This window comes from Fundulus heteroclitus, chromosome 18 (assembly GCF_011125445.2).
Source record: "Fundulus heteroclitus isolate FHET01 chromosome 18, MU-UCD_Fhet_4.1, whole genome shotgun sequence".
NCBI lineage: Eukaryota > Metazoa > Chordata > Actinopteri > Cyprinodontiformes > Fundulidae > Fundulus > Fundulus heteroclitus.
This window is the reverse complement of record NC_046378.1, coordinates 10,355,613-10,373,696: the sequence shown is the minus strand read 5'-3', so window position 1 is coordinate 10,373,696 and position 18,084 is coordinate 10,355,613. Positions and strand designations below refer to the sequence as shown.

General features: G+C 38.9%; 1 protein-coding gene across 2 annotated transcripts; it reads left to right on the top strand.

Moving 5' to 3' along the window:
* The first annotated feature begins 3,171 nt into the window (after positions 1 to 3,171).
* Positions 3,172 to 15,830, top strand: rbm7 (RNA binding motif protein 7). 2 transcript variants are annotated; one of them, XM_012849758.3, is made up of 5 exons: positions 3,172 to 3,384; positions 3,663 to 3,825; positions 7,404 to 7,476; positions 14,623 to 14,716; positions 14,896 to 15,830. In XM_012849758.3, exons 1-5 carry the CDS (start codon positions 3,292 to 3,294, stop codon positions 15,187 to 15,189), a joined length of 717 nt encoding a protein of 238 aa, XP_012705212.1. In that variant the 5' UTR covers positions 3,172 to 3,291; the 3' UTR covers positions 15,190 to 15,830. The 2 variants fall into 2 exon arrangements, with proteins under 2 accessions (XP_012705212.1, XP_012705211.1); XM_012849757.3 differs by having other exon boundaries at positions 14,824 to 15,830.
* The last annotated feature ends 2,254 nt before the right edge of the window (positions 15,831 to 18,084 follow it).

Here is an 18,084-nt window from a genome sequence, read left to right as displayed (position 1 = left end):
AAACTGACCCAATCATGGTAAACTAAAGGGTAAAAAAAACCTCATGTGACAGCTGGGTAATCTAAGGATTGGAAAGGTATTAAAAGTGTATCCTGCAACGTATGACAAAAGTACATAATAATTATTAAAATAACAAAAGAAAAGAACAGTTTAAGCTGTCATAAACATCAGTGTGAAGCAGCATTCAACTTTTTAAGTACCATAAACCCTGTTGGTCTTGTAACATTACTAGCAATTACAATTGTGTGTTTTTGGACAAATTAAGGCTGCAATTTTTTTGCTGGTCTAGATGTACTTCGTCCTCTGATCTAAAGTTAGTCAAAACTTGCAATGCAGCTCAGTTTATATGCCACCCTTGCCAAGATGTAGAAATTGGCCCTAAATCATTTTTGCTTTTATTGCAACTGCATAATCTCACACTCTCGCGCGCATAAAAATACAACATTTTACATATGCATAAGCGTAAATTCCAGGATTTTTGCAAACGTCTGCCCCCTCTGGCGAGAAGTTGAAATGACACATGCATGGGAGAAAACAAAAAGCAACTGTGGCTGCGACTGCACAGGCCTTTTATTCAGAGGTGTGATGTCTTCTGAGGAAAAAAAGTTGTAAAAATTAAAGTTCTCCCATTGATGCATTGATTACGGTGGAGACTCAAGTAGCCACGTGAATGAGAGAATGCAGCATGTCACACCCATGCACAGAGAATTTAGCCCGAATCATTTTCTCACTAACTGACTAATGGAGCCTATAAAGGCAACTGCAGTAAGTTGAGGATAACTCATTTTACATGTCAGGCAATTGTAAGGGGATGCATGTGAAAGAAAATAAATAATATCTGACTTCAAAACTTGCACTCTGTACCTTTAAGTTGGTCCAGCACCACTTCTGTCTGCCTGGAGGTCACTCGGGAGCTGCAAGGCTGTTATTTATGGCTCATTACATTGAATGTCTTGGTGGTTTTAACTCTAGATTTGGAATCTGGCGATACAAAAGTAAAACAGAACAAAAATCTTGCTGGAACTTTAAACTACATTAGGCAAAAATGCCAAATGCAAAGAAAACATGCAAAATGACCATATCACAAGAGGCTGATCAGGGTCCTCATGACTTGACGTGACAAAAGTTCTTGCTGGTTCTTGTTCTGATCAGATTGATTGAATCAAATCTAAACTAGGAGAAACCAGCTACTGGAGAAGGAGACATCACAGTAGTCAGACAGTAATTCAAATTGATTATGTTTGTTTTCCACCATGTTCTTTTGACTAAAGAGAAACCAAAACTTTCAATCAATGTCTACTTGTGAATGACTTCAAAGCCTTATTAGGTTCAAAATCAGAAAATTTACATTTTTCAGTTAACATACTGACATGGACATAGAAAAAAGATGAAAAAGCTCTACAAGTTGAATGAGTTTGTTGCTGCACCCAAGAAAAGGGTTAGGTTGCACCAGTGGGCCAAATATTTTTGAGAAGGCCAAAAGCAAAACATGTTACTCAGAATCACTGAAGATTGCAAAGTTTGTCTTAGCATCTTCCTCACACAAAGTAAATGTTGAGTGGGTTTTCTCACTGATGCGGGGCCACTGGACAGGAACCGTCTTATGTTGAGTCAGTGTCTGATTTTGTCATGTAATTTCAAAGGCACTTTTTGCAAAGAGCCAGCTTTGCAAATCCCGGATATCCCGGATAGAAGCGGCTGAAATGAGTTTTCTCCGTAGTGTGTCTGGGCTCTCCCTTAGAAATAGGGTGAGGAGCTCAGTCATCCGGGGAGGACTCAGAGTAGAGCCGCTGCTCCTCCACGTCGAGAGGAGCCAGTTGAGGTGGCTCGGGCATCTGGTCAGGATGCCTCCTGGACGCCTCCCTGGTGAGGTGTTCCGGGCACGTCCCACCGGGAGGAGGCCCAGGGGAAGACCCAGGACACGCTGGAGGGACTATGTCTCCCGGCTGGCCTGGGAACGCCTTGGGGTTCCTCCTGAGGAGCTGGCCCAAGTGGCTGAGGAGAGGGACGTCTGGGCCTCCCTACTGAAGCTGCTGCCCCCGCGACCCGACCCCGGATAAGCGGAAGAAGACTGACGGACGGACGGACGGACTTTTTGCAAAGACTTTCTTGCTTGTTTTGTTGAGCGACCAAAAACGGGAAAGGAGAATAGAACATTATTTAGTGTCCCACAGTATGAAGATTCAAGTGCACCAGCAGCAAAGTGAAATTCATATGCAGGCATGCAGATTCACACAAGGGTAACAAAAATACAAAAAATCCAAAAAACAAGAATAGGTGACTGTGCAGCAAGGGCAAATGTGCAACATAAGAACAAATACTTTACAGCCTAGTTGTTAGTTGTTGAAAAATAACATAATCGTCAACAAATGTGCAAACCGTGTATGCATAAAAACCTCCAAGAGACTTTCAAAAGAATGAAAAAGACTCTACGAAGTAGGATCAGATTGAGAGACAAGGTGGACGAAGAAAAAAAAAAATAAAGACTGGAGTGTACACACTGCTGCTTGTTAAATAAGTTTTTCAGGGACTGCTTCTTTTTTTTAATTACTACACAGGAAAGGGGAAAAAAATAATACTTGTTATTCTCTGAATATTATTTCTGATTGTTGTTGACATGTGAGCTATTGTTGTTAGGAGTTATTTTCTTTTAAACACAGAACAATATTTATTTCTCTCCTTATTTAATTCCAGATATTTTAAAGTAATCTTAGTGCTCAGTTGAAGTGGGTTATTTAACTATTGCTTCAAACCACATAGAGAAGGCATACTCTGTATTCAGAATTTAGAATTTTATTAAAGTGTATGATGACTGGGCCAAGTGTCTTGCGATTTTGCAAATCAAAATATGCTCACTCAACATCCACCTCTAGAGCCTTCAGTATTCCCTGCTCTCAGACAGCAGAAGAGGACTTCTGAACTCCACCGTCTAATGTCTTGGCAAATACAATCTCACACATTACTCCTTAACCTACTGGTTCCTGATAATATGTGACTATTTTTTGGAGATGAAGATTTAACTAGTAGTGTAGAAATCAAGAGTGAATCAGTTTCTCATAGCAGAACTACATCCCTTCTGTAGGGCATGTAATACTTTGGTATAAAAAAAAAAAGCCACACGGACTCCAGTCCACTAGGCGGCGGTATGCATTTAGACGTTCGTTCACTTTATGCTGAAGAAGAAGACTGACGAGGAAAACAGGTTTTCCGTTTGAATGCCGCGGTGTTCTTCATGCTAGCGTCAGTTGTTTGTTTCGGTAACAAAAAAGTTTCTCTAGCACCTCAAATACAATGGGAATAGAAGACGAAGCGGACCGCACTCTTTTCATAAGAAATTTAGACACCAGAGTTACGGAGGAGCTTCTGTTCGAGCTGTTTCTACAGGTGCTGCTGTTGTTGTTGTTAGCCACTAGCTAGCAAGGGTCCGGGGTGTTTGTAACGACAGGCTAACGCTAAAACTAGTACATGCTGTTAGGACAGACGCGCTGGAATAGTTACTTAGGAAAGTGAAATAATGATTATCTAGCGTTAGCTTTGGCTAAGTACACCCTGTCAACGTGTCCTTTGTTTTTTCTATGTTGTTCACTAAAGCTATCCAGTTAGCGTGTTATGCATGACGTGTTTTGCAACCTTGTATGACAGTATTCGGTTTGTGTTTGCAGGCTGGACCTCTCGTCAGGACTAAAATTCCCAAAGACTTTGATGGTAAACAGAAAACATTTGGCTTTGCTGTTTATAAACACGAGGTGTCCGTGCCTTATGCCATGCAACTCCTAAACGGGACGTCGCTTTACGGAAAAAGCATCCAAGTTCAGTTCAGAACGGGTGAGCCTACTTTGTGATTATTATTATTATTATTATTATTATTATTATTATTTATCTAGAAGCCTCATTTATTTAACACTAGGGATGGGTACCTTTCACATTTGAACCGATACTCTATACCTTGGAATCGATACCCGTACTTAAGGGTACCTATGTTCGGTACTTGTGTGTGTTTATGTAGTAATACATGTTGGTTTATTAATAAAATATCTAAATTTGTCAGATCAACATACTTATTTCTCAATATTTAAAACTTATTTGGATCTTCAAATGAACCTTAATAATAATATTTGGAGTTTTAATACATTGCCTGAATAAAAATTAAGACGATGTAATAAAGCAAACAAATAAGAATGAGGTGAATACCGGATTACAGCTGTGTGTGAATAAAATTCGTGGGATTGTTTTAGTGCAACAGTTTAAGAGAAGAAGAAAAAAAATAAAAACCTATTTTATCCTACTTTGAAAATCCGGATGGGATACATTTACAATGAGGGAACAGAGGTGCTCTCCTCTCTGCTCTCTTTGCTCTGACTACAGGCGAGTTTCAGGACAAGGCAGCTGTCTGTCTGGGAGTCAGAGCTTTTAGAAGTGCTTGTTGCTTTCCCAAGACAAACTCCAGAACAACTGTTACTATCAGCTGAGACTAAAATGGAATGGTTTAAATTAAATCAAATTCAGGCGTTAGATTGTGAAAGGTCCAAATACAATTTGTTTGAAAAGGAAAAAGCGAAAAACAAAATACTTCCTCGAGAACTGCAGGGAGCTTGTACCTCCTCCTGAAACTAATCTTGATGTGGAGGTAACTGGGTTTTTCACTGCTTGCCTGCAGCTTGTACAAAATGCTGCTGCAGGTCTGGCACAAGGAAGTATGAGCATGTTTCACCTGTTTTAGCTTCACTCCACTGGCTGTCCATCCATTTTAGGATTCATTTTCAAAATAATGGTATTCGCTTTTAAAGCCTTGAATGGCCTTGCGCCACCCTACCTTTCTAATAGTCGTTCTCTCGGGTCAGCCGTTGGGAAGCCACCAATAGTTGAAGAAAGTCGTTTCACTAGTCGCTTTTTAAAGAAAATCTAAGATCACAGGATGGGTCTGAAAAGTCGCCAAATATAGCTAGAAATTCGCTAAATTGGCAGCAGTGACCAGGTGCTTCCTCAGATTAGAAGTAGTTTTGAAGCTGGCCTTGCACGTCTCATCACAAATATTGCAGCAAAGCATAATCTGCTCCGCATTTTGAAAAGTGGAGACAGCGCTTTCTATAAGCCATGCTTTGTTGACGTCATTACGCTCTTGTGCGTGCGGCGCTGTGTTCATGTTTGGCATGGAAAATCTGCCACTCTTCTACTCACTCAGTATCACAGTGATGTGTTTGGGTACCGAAACATGGTGTCGTTTGATTTTACGTAAATCTGTACCCGGTAGTATCAATGTGATTTGGTCAGTACCCATAAACATACCGAATTGGTACCCACTTCTATTTAACACTGAGAGATTCCTTTAAATAAGGTTTATTTAAAAAAAGAAACTTGTCAACAAACAAGTCATTTGTGTATTTACATTAAATTTGTGTATTTACATTAAATCAGTCTCAGCTGTACCCATACATTCAAACATTTCACATTGTGAATTACTTTACTTTTTTAGTTTAATTTATTTAAAGTAAATATAGTTTCAAAAGATACAATTGCATTTCAATAGCTTTAACTTGGGCAAATCTATCAGGAAGCATGAAAACGCATAATTAGCAGAATATCTATCTATCTATCTTGCTCGAAAAAAATAGAGGGATCACTAAAATATCACTGTCCTAGATCTGAATGAAATATTCATATTAAATACTTTGTTCTTTACATAGTTGAATGTGCTGACAACAAAAATTATCAATGAAAATCAAATTTATTAACCGACGGAGGTCTGGATTTGGAGCCACACTCAAAATTAAAGTGGAAAAAGACATTACAGGCAAATCCAACTTTGATGTAATGTCCTTGAAACAAGTCAAAACGAGGCTCAGCAGCGTGTGTGGCCTTCACGTGTCTGTAAGACCTCTGTACCTCCTGATGAGGTGGCGGATGGTCTCCTGAGGGATCTCCTCCCAAACCTGGACACATCCACCAACTCCTGGACAGTCTGTGGTGCAACGTGGCGTTGGTGGATGGAGCGAGACATGATGTCCCAGATGTGCTCAACTGGATTCCGGTCTGGGGAATGGGCGGGCCGGTCCATAGCATCAGTGCCTTCATCTTGCAGGAACCTTTGACACACTCCAGCCTCATGAGGTCTAGCGTCGTCTTGCATTAGGAGGAACTCGCGGCCAACCGCACCAGCATATGATCTCACAATGGATCTGAGGAGCTCATCTCTGCTTTTTGTTGGTGCAGCTTGTAATCTCAGTAATGGTATCCATGAATTATCATGCAGAATTAAAACCTGCTTTAATTCAACAGTTAAAATACTTGAATGGAACCTGAGCTGGATTGCTATTCACTGACTAAAGCACGGTTTGTGACTTGTAGAACTTTGATTCAGCTTTTCAATCCAAGTGGATGAGCTCTAAGCATAGTCGGCATTTAGTTCTGTAACAAAAAGTGATGGCAGGCAACGGAGACAATAGTTTCCAGTAGTGCATTGCAGTTATAAAAACATAAATGACGCGATTTTGAGTGATGTCGACTAAAATAATTTGTCGACAATCTTTTATTGTCAATGCCAAACACCCTATCCGCAATACCTTCTCACATAAATCACTTTTAAGTTGACATATATTTTCACTCAGCGATTTAGCAGTCCATTGAAGAACCCCTCCTCTAAACATGTACGCGCTTCTCGGATGAGTGCTGTCGACATCAACTTAACATTGCTCTTTCGATTTGGAAAAAAAAATGAAGCAGAGTGTCTAATGTACTGAGTTGCATAATCTGTCTGTGTAACCTAATACCTTGATCAAACCCTGCTACTTTACAGGTGTTTTGTGCCATGCTTAAGCGAGCTGTACAGAGCCGTGGCCGGATATGAACTGTTGAAAATTGTGACTGGGAATTAAAGAACTGGCAAATCTTTAGTTCGCTTGATTGTTAAGCTGTTGCTTTTGTTTTCTGCATGGTAAAGAAGTAAGGCTTTCAAATAAGTTGTTTTTAATAAGTAACCAAAGTTAACGACATATTAACATTTTGTTGGTTCTGGCAAGCATTGCCATATCTAAATATTGTAGAATGTTATGTACAAACATATTTACTTTGTCGCTTAAAACAATGATTGTTTGTGACCTTAAAACTGTTTTTTTAGGGGCAATAAAATATTATACTATAAATAGTTTCTGCCACGTGTCGGTATAAAACTAAAAAGACAAAAGTTGCCAACAGATTTGTTTTTACATTGGTTCTGATGTGTTTTTTTGTTTTTATTTGTCTTGTGTTAATCCAAAAAAAAATAAAACGGTACTTAATATTTGTTGGATTAATAATAATAATAATAATAATAATAATAATAATAATAATATATAAAAATATATAATGTAACATTACAATAACAGTAGCATTTATTTTCTTAACACTTTTGTGTTGTCCCATCATAGGTAGCAGTCATAGCAGTCCAGGAAACTCACAGAATTCCAGCCCTGCAAATACTCCAAATCCCCACGGCCAAAGGTAAGAATAGCTGACAATTGTTTCCCTTGTTTTCTGTGAGAGTGTTAAGACTAGGAAGTTCAGGTAGATATTGGAAAGACATGACACATGTTTTTTTTTTTTTTGTACGGTAAAATCTGATTTATTTAAATGATAATTTCAGCCTAGAAATCCATAGCTCTGAAAGAACAACATGTAATTGTACTTTAAAGCAAATAGTAGCTAGAGAAGGGTAGTTTATGCTAGAAAAAGACAAAGTTCACACTTTGTATAAAAGTATAAAGAAGCAAGGGACTGAATGTCTTGTTCTGTATAGATATCGTCTCCCTTTTTTGGCAGATTGTCAAAAAGGTAATCCTTAAATATCTTTACTCATGCTATTAAATTGTCATGTAGCCCACCTATAAGATGTCATGTATCTTGCATCATGGACAGTGTATCAAGATGTAACGGTTGCTGTATAGTTTGGGGAAAAAAAGTATGTAACTTAATTACAGTATTTTCCAGTTCTGGAAGAGTATGGGGGAAAAAATATTTGAAATTCTAGATGTGAATCCCATTGTTTACATGTTGTCCCTCCTTCCTCGATCTCTTACTTTCTTTCCCTTCTTGTCTCAGTTTTTGGATGTTTTCAATGGGGCTTTTCTCAAATGATCTCACATTTGCCTATAGATGGCTTGAGTTTCCTGGATGTTCAGAAAAAGCAGGCTGCGAATTTAGAATGGCAACATCGCCAATACCAATAACTTTGGAAGATGACGACATCCCAGGAGCTTCATTTCAACATGCTTCAATGGAGCGTAGAACAGCTTAAATATATAGCATTGTGCGGCTCGAAGGAGGGGCGCAACATGGACGTAGTGTGCATCGTGCTAATAACAGCTAGCGTGACAGGAACTTTAATGACCGTTTTATGTCGCTCTCAAACATTGACGCATTTCAAATAAACAAACAATGTTTTAAATTATTATAGGGTATGTGGCAAAATATTTATTTAAAAAACAGCTTTTCTAAAGTTGCAAAGTCCATCATTCCGCTGTAATCACTCTGATCCCATCTCAGCTTCACACACACGCACACCTCTGCGGAGGATGCAAGGACAATTTATTAAGGATGCCACCATTCAGCTAAGATCTTTTCTGGAGTTTTAGTAAATAGTCCGGTCTTATCAAGGAATGTATTTATTTTCACATTCACAACACGTGTCATCTCAAGGCTTTTTACAAAGTCAAATTCAATCAAATCATACAGATTAGTCAAAAAGGAAACCCAGCAGATTGTCTCAAGCCTTGACAAGCAGCATTCACTCCTCCTGAACGAGCGTAGAGCCACAGTGGAGAGTCATCTGCATTGTCCATGGCTTTGCAGCAATCTCTCATACTGAGCATGCATGAAGTGACAGTGGATAGGAAAACTCCCCTTTAACAGGAAGGGAAAAACCCCCAGCAGAACAAGGCTTAGTGTGAACGACGATCTGCCTTGACTGACTGGGGTTTAGAGAGGACAGAGTAGAGACACAAAAAGCACAGGAGCAAACATTGATTTAGGAATCCTTTCTATGTTAAATGGTAATAGCAGATGATCTGCCTTCCAGGATGATGTCACAACTAACAGAACGCCAGACCAGGTGTACCTACTATGAAGAAAAAATGACAGAACAAAAAGTTGAAATAACAACAAACAATGCAATGAGAACAGTAGGAAAACTCAGCAGAGTGAGAGAACTAGACCCCGATGTGCTCCTGTAGCCTAAGCCTACAGCAGCATAACTACAGAGGTAGCTCTGGGTAACATGAGCCACTCAAACTATAAGCTTTGTCAAAAAGGAAAGTTTTAAGATTAGTCTTAAAAGTAGACAGGGTGTCTGCCTCACGGACCAAAACTGGGAGTTGGTTCCAGAGGAGAGGAGCCTGATAGCTAAAGGATCTGCCTCCCATTCTACTTTTAGAGACTCTAGGAACCTCCAGCAGACCTGCAGTCTGAGAGCGAAGTGCTCTGTTAGGAATATACGGGGTAATCAGAGCTCTGATATATGTTGGAGCTTGATTATTAAGGGCTTTATACGTTAGAAGGAGAATTTTAAATTCTATTCTTGATTTAACAGGAAGCCAATGAAGGGAAGCTAAAATAGGAGAAATATGATCCCTCTTGTTGATTTTCATCAGAACTCTTGCCGCAGCATTTTGGATCTGCTGAAGACTTTGAACTGCATTTTGTGGACTTCCTGATAGTAAAGAATTACAATAGTCCAGCCTTGAAGTAACAAATGCATGGACTAGTTTTTCAGCATCACCCCTGGACAGAATGTTTCTAATGTTGGCGATATTCCGGAGGTGAAACAAGGAAACCCTGGAAACCTGTTTAATATGGGATTTAAATGGCAGGCCTTAGTCAAAAATAACACCAAGGGTTTTTTTTATTTATTACCAGAGGCCAATTTAATGCCATCCAGATTAAGTGATTAAGAAGTATATTTTTTGAAGACTGGTCCAAAAATGACGATTTCTGTCTTGTCAGAATTTAAAAGCAGGGAGTTTAGTCATCCAGGTTTTGATGTCAGCAAGACATGCCTGTAGTCGAAGTAATTGATTGGCTTCTTCAGGATTTATGGATAAATATAGCTGAGTGTATCTTAAAATAATCATCTCAAGGTACTTTATAATACATTAAGAGTTTCCAGAGTTTGTCTTTACATATATATCTAATTGTCATGAGTACGTGTCGATGGCATTACAAATTTTGAAAATGACATTAAAAAGGCATTAAAAGCATTAAATCAGATTTACTGATTTCTGCAGAAACCCTGATTTTATAAACATCAAAAACTTATTTTTCAACCTCAACAATGAACATGCTTTCTTAACAGAATCACAGATGCTAGTTAAATAAGTGTACAAACAAATGCTAAATAAATAATCCAAATATAACACATGACTAGTAGCATGCTGGCCACAGCTAATCACACATTAATGCAGGACACCAGTCTCAGTAATGCATTTATTGTATTTAGTCAAACGGACTTTAAAGCACCGTTTGCAGGCTTGTCAAGATTTTTGTGTTTCCCTTCTTTATTTGCCTCATATGCTAAAATAGTATCAATACCATGATAAATTAGTATTGTATTGAGATACAGTGTTTGTGTATTGATACTTTTCAGAGTATTGATATTTTTGACAACCCTACCTATAAGTACACTAACAAGTTTCAAAAGATGTTTATCCACCGTTTGTCACTGCCCTGGCTCCAACTACACATTCACACATACTTCTCTACAGCGGTAGCAATCACTGCTCCACATAAAACCATTGTTCATAGCTGTGCTCTTGTCCTCTTACCTTTCTTCTTCTTGTTATGATGTGGTCCTAAAGGTAGTGTGTGGGATTTTAACGGAAATGCAAATAAATGCAAAAATTCCCTTTTTGAATAACTACATGCACAAGACCATCTTACCTGCTCTTCCGCTCCATAGGGGAAGTAGGTGAAAAAATCTCCAGAGTGGTGTGCAGGATAGAGTTGGGCGATTTAAAAACAATAGCAATACATATCTAAATATTTTTTCTTCAATAGAAATATGAGAAATGGTAGATATTGACTTTCAATATACATATAAGATGAACAGCCTATGATGTCAACATCTAATTTGCGTATTTGTTCATACATTTGTGACCCAGGCTGTAGGAGAGCTTTTGCCAAGACCAAAAAGTTATTTAAAATGGTGATTAGATGTGCTTGGATCTAAAAATTATCATTAGCAGATGATTTATGCATTTTAATGCATTCCCTGAATCCACACTACATAACAAACTGCCAAAAAGATATTAGCGGCACAAAAAGTGAACAAGGTGAATAATTGATTGAATCTGTGTGAATCAAATTTGGAGAATTATTTGAGTGCAACAGTTTCAGAAACAAAATACTATTTTCAAAACTATAGTGACGAGGCAGCAGTTGTGGTATGCCTGTGAGAGAGTGCCAGAGATAAAGTAGGAACCCCTATAGCAGCTCTTACTGCTGCCTTAATACGGTGATTCCCAGCATTTAGTGCTTTTGGTAAAATCGCTAAAAGTCGTTATTGCTAATACTTTTTGAAAGAAATTTGCTAGAGATGTCTGAAAAGTTGCTAAATATAGCGACAAAGACTCTAAATGGGCAACAGTGGACTCTCCTCTAGTTTTCCTTCCCCCCTGAGAGCAGTGGAAGCTGCTGCCACTAGCCAGCTTCACAGGCAGACAGGAAGCAGGTGGTGTTGGTTTTTCAAAATAAAGTACATTTTAACATTTCAAACTCGGATTATGGTTAGTATAAGTTAACTTTGCATTATTTCAACATATCATTAAGAAGAAACTTAATTCTGAAGGTGCGACAGCTTTTATTTTGCCGTGCCAATGTGCCACGATTAATTACATGTTATGGAAACCCTGAAGAAGCTGTGCAATGCAGTTATTTTTCAAGGGTCTTAGTTGCAAGCAGGGTAGTGTAATTCAAAATCCAGATATACTTTTTTCAAGACACTGGAATGACCTGGGAATTTTAAATAACACTTTTCCATGCCTTTAAAAAACTGTATGCATGTATGCATTCACAGCACCCAAAAATATGAAGAAATTATTGTTTGCGTTTAGAGGAGGCTTTGTTTTGCATTTTTCAGACCATAAGGCGCACCGGATTATAAGGCACACTAAATATTCTTCCCAAGTGTGTAATATCACTCCGCCCCTCCGCATACACAGCTCTCCCCTAAAAGAGAGAGCGATCAGTCTCTGTTGGGAGGACAGAGTAGTTGGACTACACTGCCCTGTTTCTAACATAAGGCCAAAATAAACTTAACTTTTCTATTGAATTAACTTACTTGGTTTATTGTTGTTAGCGTGTACTCTGGGCGCGGGCTGCCTTACATGAATGCACTTCTAGTTTAAACTTTACAGTCAGGCAGTCTTGTAGACAGCTCAGGATGCTGATCAGGTAGCGACACAGTGTACTGTAATGCTTAGAATATCCATTGAGCGGAGCGATTTGTTGCTAAGATTCTTGAGCACATTGTACCACATAAAATCTGTCAGTAAGCATAACAGTGATCTTATATAAGGCGCACCATCAATTTTTGTGAAAATTTAGGGATTTTAAGTGTGCCTTATAGTCCGGAAAATACGGTAGTCAACAACTTACCATTGTAACCCGAACATGTTGATATGTTTGTAAAATTCATTCCACCCAACTTATTCCATTTTTCAGCAAGAATTGTGGGAGCAGTTGGGATAATAAAAGAAGCAATAGCGAGACTAAAAGCTATCATTGATTATTACTAGGGCTGGGTATCGATTCCGATTCTCAAGATTTAGACTGCATTCTTTTTGATTTGATGCTGGTATTAAAACCATTTTTTTAGTTATTCCCTGAATTTCATGTAGTTGTGCAACATGTTGATACTAGTATCATATTAACATTCAACAGCAAATTAATAAGGTAATGGTAGCTGTAAATAAAGTAATGGTGGAGGACCAAAACCCTCTCCCTGCATGTTGAGACAATTGCTTTCACAAACATGCCGTGGGGCAAAATACCCAAACAGATCCAGGATAGAAAACACCAGAGATATTTACAGCTGCTATTTCTATTCATTGAAATTCAAAAATACTTTATTAAACCAAAAGGGAAAATAAATTTGAACACTAACCTGGTGCATTATTAAAAATAGGAGATTAAACCCCCCCCATACTGGAGAGTGAGGGTGATGTATGTTACATCCATACTTCCGACCAGTAGGTGGAGTTTGGTGCTTTGTTTTAGTCCTGCTGAGATCTCAGAGCATAAGAAGAACTAATAAAGAGACTCACCCGGTTGTTAAGCTAAAGTCCGCTGTCGGTGTGCTTCACTGATAAAAACACAACATTACAGCTGCCACATACTTGGGTGAGCTCTGCGCCGAGCGGACTCCACTCTGACTCTTCAGGCGGTTTGCCGTTCATAGTCTAGCGCCCCTGTTGTCTACATTTCTTGTGACAATTTCCTATAATTGCCACACTTTTTCCCTGCGGGACGAAGCGGGGAAAGGATGGTTAAATCTTTTTATTAGCTTAGCTAGTTGAGCATGTAGAGCCGTTTATTTTCCAGCAGGAACCCACCGCACATCTGTCCGTGAGAACAGAGAGGGACTGAGATGCCGTGCGTCCTTGGAGCAGCTCAGTGCATCAAGCTTGGTGTCACATATGAAACAGTTCAATGTAAACACTTCTTGTCGCTGAGGAGTTTATAGTGGGACACCGGGTATGTGGTCGTAAAAATTTAGCTTTGCGTGTACCTGTCAGCGCGGAGTTCAGACTCATGTCAGCGCATGTAATGCTAGAAGAGTAAATACCAGACACATTAGGAGAAGTTTGGATTCCCCAAACTTTCCCCAGAAATATTCCCTTGCTTGACCCTGACCAATCCACTGGTCAAAATGTTTATTTCCTGTGTTAACTAAAGGCTTAGAAATAACATGGTCTTTGATTAACTTCATTATGAGTTTGGAAAAACTATTCAATCAAGTTTAGGGACTTATAATGCAATTCATAAATGCTGACAATATTGTCATTCTTTCACTTTCACTTGCATTCAAAACTATCTTTAACAAAATACCTGCAGTACATCTTTTGTTTTTTGTTCGGTTGTTTGCTACAAGACAATGCAATCTCTTGTGCAATGAATAGACTCCGTGCACATAACATAACTTGGCATATTCTATAAATTGGGAAGGTAGCGGCTTGTGCCTTCACCTTACATTTAGTTTAAAGTGGGGAGAGAGGAATAAGGGAACAATAACCCAACAGACATATTTATATGATTAACAACCTGAAATGCATCCACACAAATGCACAGCTCTTGCCAATCTCTTGCTCTCTTGGGTACATGTCTCTGTTTTCTGTTTGAAAACAGCTAATGTTTTTCCTAAATGTTTATTACTGTACGTCTTGCTTTCACTCTCTAATAGATAGTCGTGTATTAAGTTAAAAATTTTGGAAACAGGTAATACCACTTTTGAAGACTCATTTAATGGCATTTTGAATCTTTTTTTTTTTTTATGAAAGAGTGGTAAGACTAATTAAAAATAATGAGAAATAAGGGTTTTTGATGAGTTGCTCTAAACATTTTATTAAGTGTAACTTTCTTTATATTGCTCCCTTACAGGACTCCAGTGCAGTTTAGTTCTCCGCCTTACACTCCTCCACACCAAATGCAGAGGTCATTTTCGTCCCCAGATAATCTCCCGAAGCATGTCATGGTAAAACAACACTTGTTGTCCTACAAAGTAAATGCAATAGAAAGCTTGAGCTCAAAGAACAGTTTGAACCTTCAGGTCTTGCTCCATGTCTTTTTCTTCATCTGTAGAAGAACAACATGTGGCAGCTTCATATGCAGCAGCTCGAGCAGCTTAACGGTGTCTTCTCCAAATCTCTCCAGCGGCAGTCGCCCGCTGGCGGCAACTCTGGCAGAGGGGACCTGAGGCAACTGGACAGCGATCACTACAGGCACCATCCATCCCAGATGACCAGCGGCGGGAGAAACCAGCGCCGCGGGAACGAGCACGGCTCCGGCCGCCATCAGCATCACGGCCAGGGCCGGGAGAACTACTACCACCACAACGACAGGAGTGGCGGCAACCGTCGACACGACAGCCAAGGTGGAAGCAGACATGACGAATGGGCTGGCAACCGTGGCAACAGAGAGCACGACAACAGATGGCGACGCTACTGAGTTGCTGTCAATATTTTTGTAAAAAAAAAAAAAAGGAAGTTCAGTTCTTCACATTTTTTTGTGGACATTTCTTTTAAGAAAATCTGAATTATGTTAACAAAAATCGTTGTAAATACTCAGGTCGTTTGTAAATTATCTTACCAGTTTGAGGATTTAAGAACCCTTGGTTTAAAGCCTCTTTTTAGGTGTTTTTAAATTTGAACACTTTTCTTTGATATGACCGTTTTCTTCTCAGATGTTCGGAATATTTTGAAAATGATTGTATTGTCACTCGAGCAAGGACGAAATTTAAACATGACCGGCAGTAGATTTTGGATGACAAAGTTTAAAAAAAAAAAAATGACTAAAAAATATTTTGTTATGCAACATATTTATATGGTGCTCCTAACAATGGAAACAAGTTTTTCAGGTACTTTGCTGAGAAGAACAATAACTCAAGCTATTAATTGCACCAGCAACAGTGAGACAGCAACAGGGCACCACGATTTATTTTTTATTTTATTTTTTTTAAATTAACCTTGCTCTTTTCCAGCAAATGGGCTTTATTTTACTTGTATGTGGATTTTATTTTTTAAAACTCCGATCTGTAAAACATGCTGTTTTAAATTGAACATTTTCATTATAAAGCTCTTTTCACTTGACTGCAGCATTGTCATTCATCTGCCTTCACCACAAATGCCTTTGTAAGTCTTTGTTGTTATTCATAAACGCTATTTACAGCTCATGGTGGTTGGAGGGGATAATGTATGTTGACGCTTACGCGCTGTAATGCACGCACACATGGCCTTATCGGCCCCTATAAATGGACCGGGTGTAACTAATACGCTTGTGCAGCGGCTCCTGAAGTAATCTACAGGTGGCGCCACACACATCCATTAATTGAATCAATTAAGGTGTTAAATATAACCGGGCCACATGATCGGCTCCTACTTTTGACCTTTCTATTTACGATGCTTTCAAGTGTCAAATTGGATCCGACTCATTCTTTCAGCTCGACAACATGGAGCTATGCCAAGCAGTGCCACCCCCCCCCCCCACCCCCCACCCCCCACCCCCTTCCTCTCTCTCTCTCACACACACACACCCACACCTTTTCTACCGCTTAAAAAATAGCACAGGTTATGGGCGTTTACGGATGGGGAAAAGGTTTGGCTTCGCTCCCATCCCAAAATTAGCAGCACTTGGGAACATAAGGCTTCGTGTTGCAATCTGCCCTTTAAGCGTTCCTACCTCAGACCTGTTGCTTATAACCGATCAAAAATTTTCATCCGAACTCTTTTCTAGTGTCGCAATATTAAACCCCGCGTCTAGTCCAAACATTGCATCAGTATTTGAATCCTTTGCACAAAGCTCTATACCTTGCCACTAATCTGCCCTGGTATCCGATTGCATCCTGATACTCCCAAATCGCTTTAATAGAGAGTATCCTCTCCTCGGTGTCGGTAGGCCTACCAGGAAGATCCATATTGCGCTTCTGACTGCGGCATAACTCATCTAATTGGTTGATCTGCATGGCGTCTCCAGCCCTGGAGGGGCTGAATAGGATTAGAGGGGGGCACACGGCAGCCGCTGCTGTTCGGACCTGAATAGAAGCGTGGCTCCTGAAATGATCCCACTTCTAAACAGCCCCGGAAAGCCATCCGCTCCGCTCCGCGCCCCCGCCCCGTAGCGGCCCCGCAACGCAGATTACGAGGGACAAGATTCCTGCAGACGGCGCTTCCTGGAGTTCGGGGTTCAAGCGGTGCCACGGATAACTTGGCTTAAATCAATGGCCATAGTCTGTTAACCGAAGACGAATAAAATCGCAGTTTTTTTAAGAGCTTAGTAAATAGGCGGGTTTTACTATTTTAATTTAAAGAATGGTTTCAATTATCCTGCCGTTTTGTTGAAGTCACAGCTCCTAAATTTCGTCTTCCAAAGACCAATCCATGCAGTCTACAAGGAAAGTTAATTTCCTTGAGAGAGAGAGATAGACGTTTCCCTTTTTTGGATAGCCACTTCAAAGTATACACACTTTATATTTAAGCTATACGTGTTTGTGCAAAACACGTATAGCTTATAATAAATATATTATATTTATTACATGAAAGAAAATACAAAGTTCTTGAAATAAGTCTAATTATAAATTCGAGTTTATCACTTATAAAAGTTAACCAAAAATAAACACACGCGGAAATATATATATATATATATATATATATATATATATATATATATATATATATATATATATATATATATATATATATTAGGCTTTTTAATTTTGTTGTGGAGCTTATTTTCAAAAGAAATGTCCATCTCCTTTCCTCTTATCTTTTAAAGACAAGAAAAGGTTCGTTCGGGGTCATTCAGATGCGCGCACAATTACTAATAATTTACACCTGCAATTTCTTGGGTGAGATCATTAGAAGAACGATTTAAAGGGACAGTGCTTGAAATGGAAATAATATAATTAATAATAATGATTATTATTATTATTTTATTATTATTATTATTATTATTATTATTGTTGTTGTTGTTATTAAGTACCAAAATATTTTCAGCCAATGCTTTTAGTTTTTGATAACTACAAGAAAGAAAGAAAGAAAGAAAGAAAGAAAAATGAAGTTACTATTTGTCAAATGTTTTTTTCTTCTTCTTTTGAATATATTTCATTTTCAGATCTGAAGAACAAGCGCCGTTTAAAATTGTACGTATTTAGCAAATGAATGTGGCATCAGATGCATTCCTAATAATATGTTCTAGTCGATAGAAAAACTGGCAAAAGTGAACTATCTTGACGTGAGACAAAAACATCTTGAGTAAGTTTGAATGATTGTTATCTCAACCTGCTAATAACTCATTTCCCACAACTCAGAAAAGACCAGCCAGTTACGTTTGTGATTATGTGGTTCA